This window comes from Corticium candelabrum, chromosome 16, assembly GCF_963422355.1.
Source record: "Corticium candelabrum chromosome 16, ooCorCand1.1, whole genome shotgun sequence".
Taxonomy (NCBI): Eukaryota; Metazoa; Porifera; class Homoscleromorpha; order Homosclerophorida; family Plakinidae; genus Corticium; species Corticium candelabrum.
In genome coordinates this window covers 1614196-1623083 of record NC_085100.1, presented here as the reverse complement: position 1 = coordinate 1623083, position 8888 = coordinate 1614196, and the positions used below count along the sequence as shown (strand labels likewise).

The following is an 8888-nucleotide window of genomic DNA, read 5'->3' as shown; positions in this document are numbered from 1 at the left end:
TGGATGTAATGTAGGCGTGCCTGCATGCAAAGTGGCCAAAGGCTTACCATAAGCTTTAGAAACAACGGCAAATAAAAGAAATCTGATTAGAGTTGCTTCTGCAGACAAAAAATTAAAATTAAAAATAAATGAAAAGCCAAGAAATGATCTACATTTTAGGTTTGTTTTTGAAGTATGTACATTTTGTGACAGGTCAAGAGTGTGTAAAGTATTCTCGAGATGGCAACACCATCACCACCACCCAATCGCGATAATGGCAACAAAATAGTCAACAGAGACCACTGTGTTCAGGTTGGACATGATGAGCCTGCAGGTCCTGGTGATCAGGAAGTAGCTACTTGGGGCAAGGATTGTACAAATCTCTTCAGTTTGCAGTACTTTCTTGTCATTCTAGCCATAGGTGCCAGTCTCACCTTTGCAGCCTCAAGCTATCTGTATATTGATAAAGATCGCAATAACATGTTGCTGGAATTTGCCAGCCCAAGTACCTCTAATACCACAAAAAACTGCACTGAGGCTGAACTGTTGGAAGATTACCTGAATGTCTACATGTCTATCCTACTGATCGTAGGTGTTGGTGGCTTTCTAGTTTCCACGGTGATTCACAACAGAATCATATGTGTTGGTAGAAGAAATGAGCCTAAGCAAACTGAGATCCCCTACTTGCTCTATGGAACAATTCTATTTGGAGTAGGTGCAACAGTTTGGTTCCTTTTTAGAGCATTAGGGAATACAACACATAGTAATTCTCTCATTGCTGGAGAATTCTACGACGCTCTTGAAATAGCTTTCATTCTCTGGCAGTTTTACTTCATTTTTACAGTTTCTGATGTAGCTCTGAAAAGTAGCCAACTCATGACTGTCTTTCTCATGCATGTAGCTGCTACAAACTGTTGTCTGTGGATCCGTATTACAGTTGGTGAAGCCAAAGAGAGAGAGAGCAAACTGACTGGGAGATGCAACCAAACGGCATTCACAACAGTCTGTGCATATAACACCACTGTCAACAATTACTCCTCCAATATTCAAGATTTGGGCAGTGGCAGCAGTAACCCAACGTTTCAAGAGAAAGTGAGAGATATAGCAGACAGTGCTGTACCATTCCTTTATCCATGCATTGCCGAATTCTGTCTCAGTGCATCCGGTCTTATTCTTAAATTGTGGTTAAATCAACAGCCCCAGTCAGCTGACCAAGCTGCTGATAATGGTACTGATGACCATAATGATGATAGTGATGAGGATCGGCCTCTAATTCATCCAAATCGACAGCAAATAAATAGACGATGCAGTCGCCTTTGCCGCTATGCTACAGTCTTTGCAACCATTCTCTTTTCATTAACTCTTGTTGCTATGATCTTGCATATTGTATTTGATGATCAGAATAAGTCATTTACACAACCAACTGTCATTTATGAAGTTAGCCAAATTGTGGTAATCTCTACAGCTCTCACTACAGCAATTATCGGTCTAATTTCAGATGGCTTAGCAAGCAAGACTCGTGATCTGCCAGCCCCTGATCCACCAGCCAGTGATCCACCAGCAGAACAAGAACCACAAATCAGAGATCATCACACGAAAGGTAGTCACACAATGGTGGAAGGAGCCCTTATCCTCATCTCTGTATCTGGTCTCTATTTTGCACAATGTCTTCAACTTAACGCTTCCCTCAACAGTAAATATACAAATAATAAGTTACACATCCCTTCTACAGGTCCTCACAAAATAAGCTGCCACACCATGTTGAGACTCTCTAGTGCTCAAAGCTTCCTAACAGGATGTCTTGCATTTTTCCAAACTCTTTTCATTACGCAGGGATTAACACATAAGATACATGATGGTGAAATCAATCAACAACCCACACCTGCAGATGATGGAGGGAATCCAGCTCGGAATGAAAGAGATCACAACCTCACACCTGCAGACAGGAGAGGAACTGCAGCTCTCGTTCTCTTTATCTGCAATTTGACTCTCTGGATGTCAAAGACTTACGAGATGTCTGGATTGTATTGCAATCCTCTCTACTCTGACTTTTACTCAAGTTGGGTTCAATTGTCTGACGTCTTCTACCCTCTCTGGATATTCTATCATTTCCATTCAGCAGCTACTTGTGTCAACATTGCCTGGAACTCTTTCAACTAGTAGCAGACAACACAAGTAGCTATACATGTATTGAACTCCACATTTTCTCTGCTATCCTCATCACAATATTCTATTATGTATCTGCTGCAGTATCACATGCTTGTTGTTATTGCTATCATTGTTGTTTTGCTGTTAATTTTAACTAGCTGGGCTACTATATACTAACACATATTGATTACATTCAGAAAAGCCAACACGCACTTGCAGTGTAGCATCAGATGTGTCAATCCCACCCGGTGATTACAATAACTCGTATACAATTTCCATTGAAATACAACTGGCCACTAAAGCTGTGTCCACACTAAACCAGAAACAAATCCAGATCGAATCCAAATCACAAACATTCACATTTCACTTGGTCGAACGAGTCCCCACCCTGCTGTGTATCATGTGATGTGCATTACAGGGAATCTGACCAAAAACCTGTCACATCTACTGGTGTTTTGTGGGGGTTTTACAGCATGTCTACTTACAACCACAAAACTTGAATCTCTAACCACCTTTATCCACGCCTTTTGCCATCCATTTTGCTTGCAGAAGCACTGCCAGCTCTTGAAAGCATTCATCTGCTTAGTTTACAGACATGTACAGATTGGATCATGATGCAAGCTGCAGTGCTGGCAGTGCTTCTGCAAGCAAAATGAACAACAGAAAGCGTAGTTCAAAGTTTCACGCCTTCTGGTTGTACGTAGCCACACTCTAGAAAACCCACAAACACCAAAAGATCTGACAGAGTTTTTTTGGCAGAAAATGGTGAACGTGTTCTTGTGCATGTTGTGTGTCTGGAAACTAGTGAAGGATTCTACAAACTCAAGAAATTGAAAGACAACAGAGCAGCACTCACAATCAAACGTTACTGCAGAATTTGCTCCTGCACATCATACCCCAATGCACACAAAGGTCAACGCCCATTGGATAACAAATTGAATGCAATGGATCCAGATCAATTAATCCAGATGTACAATGAGACTGATTGCAATCGGATCTAGATGGTGGATCAGGTGTCACTGTATAGTGATCAAATCCAGAATTAGATTCGGATCCAGTGCCTAGTGTGTACAGGCCTTAAATAAGCTGCATAAACACACCCTTTAATGCTAACACTTAACTATCACACTCTTACTCTTGAATGGGCTGAGCAAAGACACGGCAAATAAGCACAAGACAGAACATCATAAAACAGCCTGATGACCAAGGTTCCACATATTTTTTCATAGTTCATCACATCTAACAAAATGGCACATGAACACATGCACCCACAAACTGCACAATCCACTACACAAGTAACTCAATATGACATCAATAATTCGTTGTGCACATCACCACAAGAGCAAAAGAAGACTACAATGATGTCATATACCACCAGCTCAAAATACTAATTAATTAAATTAATTTTTGTGTACATGAATACCAATGTATCTTGAATTGTTATTGAATGTAACTTCTTGTACAGTAATCTCCCACGTATTCTCACGTGATTTGTTGAAAGTAACTTACAACAGTTGAAGTTGCCACGAATGTGTTAAGTTGCCCCTGAAAGTTGACTGCCACATTGAGATCTTAGCAATCCAAACATTAGAGATTCTAAGCTTCAATTATTTGATTGACTGATAGCGAAATTTCATGAATACAGTAGAAATGGTTGTGGCTGTTGCTTGTAAGCATTGATTTCACGATTTACTTTGTGCTACTTTTATTTGTTCAGTCGTCTTAAAGTCTCCTTCATACTGATGAAAATGTCACCACATCATGCCAACATCCTGTACAGCAGCAGAAGGTCAAGACGAAAATCAACTGCAAGAAAATCCATGAATGTAGACATTAAGACAAATTACTTGATGGCTCTCAAGGGATACTACATTCCCAGAATAGCAACAAACAGGAGAGCTGGAGACTCGTGTGACTTCAGCAGATACTGATGCAAATGAAGCAGGGAGAGACGATAGTTAAGGCATAAAAGTGACAATTTTTAAAATCTGACATCAAATCAGTTTATGTACATAAAGAACGGGTGAACACCAATAGATTTTAAATTATTGCTCAATGTCACTTCTTTTGTACAGTAGTCTCCCACGTATTCTCATGTGATCTATCGAGCTAATTTACAACAATCTGCAACAAAACATGTTGAATGGCCCCTGAAAGTCAACTGCCACATTGAGATCTTCGCATTCCAGACATTAGAGATTATCAGCTTATTGCTCGATTGACTGACAGTGGCATTTCATGACTATCTGTGTTCGATAGAAACAACCGAAAGGAGACAAACAAAGATGAAGTCAAAGAAGTTTCCACAATAGAAGACCAAAACAACGCTTCTCTTGAAAGGGCTTCACACCAAAAATTTGCAACAAGACTGTCTGCTTCAATCTGTGCTTGTATCATCCGATGTTACTAATCATAAAAAATAAAGGACAAATCAATCAACAAACTGAAATATGCAAGTAATATTCCTACAGCATCACATGATCAATAGCACATGATTGAAACTTTACACTTCGTCAATACTCAGCCCGACTGTTACTCAGTCAGACAACGTGTTTGTCAGCTAGTGTCAAATTGTTCCACTTCAGCTACTGTGCAACAATTGCAGCAAGGCAGCAGGCATACAGTCACCAAACGTGAACCTCAACATCAGAACCCAACATTTCGAGTGCAGTCTCAAACGCGATTCAATTCAAGGTACAGTAGGTGGTACAGTAGGTACATAATACAGTGTGTGTACAACAAAGTACTTCTTATAAACTTACTGCTAGTATGTAAGAGGCCAACATTCGTCCCTATCCATGCGCCCTTATATTCCTGGCTACTCATGTGAAGTAGACAAGCTAACATGCCTTAAAAGCAAACACACGGTACCAGAGCTCTCATATTTGACTCACTCTACTGATCGTGTATTGATGCTCAGGTAACAAACACAATGCATGACAAACACCACCAGTCACGTGACAAGGAATTTGTCAACTATACACATATTAATTAAATATGAAATAAGCAGCAGAGAACAATTTGGTTCAACCATTACCAACTTGATCAACTGTGTCGCTGAATCTCTTCATTCATTGTATTAAAACCATTTTAGACCAAAAATCATGTTGAAACCATTCAAACAAAACAATTTAAGAACACATGCAAACCCAGTTTGCATTAATCCTAGCCCAGAGTGTCTCCATGATTCAGCATGGTGTGTGTTGTACGTTTGGTCTGTAAACAGGAAAAGAGATGAGCTGTGGACGTAATGTTGTAGGCGTGCCTGCATGTAAAAGCATTACATGCCTTAACTATTAGAAAACGACGTCAGTCAAAGAACTAACTAACTCTACATCCTTAAGTTTGTTTTTGAAGTATGTACATTTTGCGACATGTCAAGAGTGCGTAAAGTATTCTCGAGATGGCAACACCATCACTACCACCCAGTCCCAATGATGGCAACAAAATAGTTGAGAGAGACCACAATGTTCAAGGTCAAAGTAGGACTGCAGATAGTTGGGGCAAAAATTGTACAAATCTTCTCAGTCTGCAGTACTTTCTTGTCATTCTGGCCACAGGTGACAGTCTGACCTTTGCATGCAACATCAGACTCTCTGTATAATAAAGATTGCAATGACATGTTGCTGGAATCTGGAAACCCAAATACCTCTACTAACTCAACAAACTGCAAGGAGGCTGATTTGTTGGAAGATTACCTGAATGTCTACATGTCTCTCCTATTGACTGTAGCTGTTGGTGGCTTTGTAGTCTGCATGAAGTGTCACGGATGTATCATATGTCCTGGTACAATAACAAGATCTAAGCAAACTGAGATCTGCTACTGGCTCTTTGGAACAACTCTATTTGGAATAGGTGCAATGCTTTGTTTCTTGTTTAGACTACCAGGTGACATAACAGGTGGAACTTCTTTCATTGCTGGAGATATCTACAATGCTCTTCAAATACTGTTCATTCTCATGCAGCTTTTCTTCGTTTTAAGTGTTTCTGATGTACCTCTAAAAAAGTAGCCAACTCATGACTGTCTTTCTCATGCATGTTGCCGCTGCAAATTGTTGTCTGTGGATCCGTATTACAGTTGGTGAAGCCCAAGAGAGAGAAAACAAACTGACTGGGAGATGCCAACAAACGACATTCTCAACAGTCTGTGTACACAACTACACTGTCACCGGCTCCTACAATATTCAAGATTTGGACAGTGGCAGCAGTCACCCCCAAATGTTACACTAGGAATTAAGAGAGACAGCAGACAAGTCTGCACCATTCCTCTATCCTTGCATTGCTGAATTCTGTCTCAGTGCATCAGGTCTTCTTCTTAAACTGTGGTTAAATCAAGAGCCCCAGTCAGCTGACCAAGCTGCTGATAATGGTAATGAAGACAACAATGATGACAGTGGTGATGACAGACAGCGTCTAATACATAATCCAAATCGACTGCAAAAAAAGACGAAGCAGTCGCCTTTGCCTCTCTGCTGCAGTCTTTGCTATCATCTGCTTTCCCCTTACCCTCGCTACTATAATCTTGCAAATTGTGAATGATGATAAAACTGACAGTAATAATAACAGTAACAGTGATGATCAGAATCACTCACTCTCAGTACCAACTATCCTTTATGAAACTGGTGAAGTTGTGATAATCTCTGTAGCTCTGATCACAACAATTATTGGTCCAATTTCAGATGGCACAGCAGGCAAGACCTGTGATCCAGCAGCCCGTGATCCAGCAGCCCGTGATCAGCAGTCCGTGATCCAGCAGCCCGTGATCCAGCAGCCCGTGATCCACCAGCCTGTGATCCATCAGCCAATGATCCACCAGCCCATGATCCAGCAGCACAACAACAACGGCAAATCAGAGATCATCACACAAAAGGTAGTCATGCAATGGTGGAAGGAGCTCTTATCCTCATCTCTGTATCTGGTCTCTATTTTGCACAATGTCTTCAACTTAACGCTTCCCTCAACAGTGAATATACAAATAATACGTTACACATCCCTTCTAACAAAACAAGCTGCCACACCATGTTGAATCTCTCTAGTGCTCAAAGCTTCCTAACAGAATGTCTTGCATTTTTCCAAACTCTTTTCATTATGCAAGGATTAACACGTAAAGTACATGCTGGTGAAATTAATCAACAACCCACACCTGCAGACTGCAAACGATTTGCAGCTTGCGTTCTTGCTATCTGCAATTTAAATCTCTGGATATCAAAGACTTACGAGATGTCTGGATTGTGCTGCAATCCTCTCTACTCTAACTTTTACTCAATTTGGGTTCAATCGTCTGACGTCTTCTACCCTCTCTGGATATTCTATCATTTCCATTCAGCAGCTACTTGTGTCAACATTGCCTGGAACACCAGTTAGTAGCAGACACCACAAGTTAAGTAGCTACATGTCTTGAACTCCACATTTTCTCTGCTATCCTCGTCACAATATTCTATTAAGTATCTGCTGCAGTATCACATGCTTGTTGTTTTTGTTATTGTTGTTGTTTTGCCGTTAATTTTAACTAGCTGGGCTATTGTATACTAACACATATTGATTGCATTCAGAAAAGCCAACACTCACTTGCAGTTGTACCACCAGATGTGTCAATCCCACCCGGTGATTACAATAATTCGTATACAATTTCCATTGAAATACAACCAGCCACTAGAGCTGTGTCCACACTAAACCAGAAACAAATCCAGATTGAATCCAAATCACAAACATTCACATTTCACTTGGTTGAATGAGTCCCCACCCTGTTGTGCATCATGTGATGTGCATTACAGGAATCTGACCCAAAACCTGTCACATCTATTAGTGTTTCGTGGGGTTTTACAGCATGTCTACTTACAACCACAAAACTTGAATCTCTAATCACCTTTAACCACGCCTTCTGCCGTCCATTTTGCTTTTAGAAACACTGCCAGCACTTGAAAGCATTTCATCTGCCTGGTTTAATTAAACGAATTGGGTAACAATGCAAGCTGCAGTGCTGGCAGCGCTTCTGCAAGCAAAATGAACGGCAGAAGGCGTGGTTCAAGGTAGTTTGGAGTTCAAGTTTTGTGGTTGTAAGTAGTCACGCCCTAGAAACACCACATAACACTAGCCTCGGCCTCCCAGACCTGTGGCGCCGACTCAAAATCGTCCTCTATTATAATCGTCCTCCATAAAGGCTAACAAAACACCCAATATCTGACAGAGGTTTTTGGTATAAATATAGTGGCTGTTCTTGTGCACATTGTGTATATCTGGAAAATAGTGAAGGTCTCTACACACTCAAGAAATTGAAGACAACAGAAGGGCAGTCAGGTAATCAAACAGTACTTCAGAATCTGCTCCTGCACGTCATACACCAATGCACACGAAGGTCAATGTCCATTGGATAACAAATCGAATGCAGTGGATCCAGATCAATCTACAAATTATGAAACTGGTTGCAATCGAATCTGGATGGTGGATCAGGTGTCACTGTGTAGACGTGGCTGCACCAGACTTACCAGTGTCTACAGTGTGTACAGGCCCTAAATAGCTGCATAAACACATGATTTGCTAACACTTAACTATTACACTCTTACTCTTGAATGGGCTGAGCAAAAGCTTAGTAAGTAAGCACAAGACAGAACATCATAAAACAGCCTGATGCCCAAGGTCCCACATATGTTCATTGCATATCACAAAATGCCACACGAACACATCCACAAACTGCACAATCCACTACACAAGTAACTCAATGTGACATCAATAATTCGTTGTGCACATCACCACAAGAGACA

At 40.8% G+C, this 8888-nt stretch overlaps 1 protein-coding gene across 1 annotated transcript; it reads left to right on the top strand.

Moving 5' to 3' along the window:
• The first annotated feature begins 459 nt into the window (after positions 1-459).
• LOC134192436 (uncharacterized) lies at positions 460-2345 on the top strand. The gene has a single exon (XM_062661174.1). The coding sequence runs from the start codon at positions 460-462 to the stop codon at positions 2137-2139; it is 1680 nt and encodes a 559-aa protein (XP_062517158.1). The 3' UTR covers positions 2140-2345.
• Positions 2346-8888: the final 6543 nt, after the last annotated feature.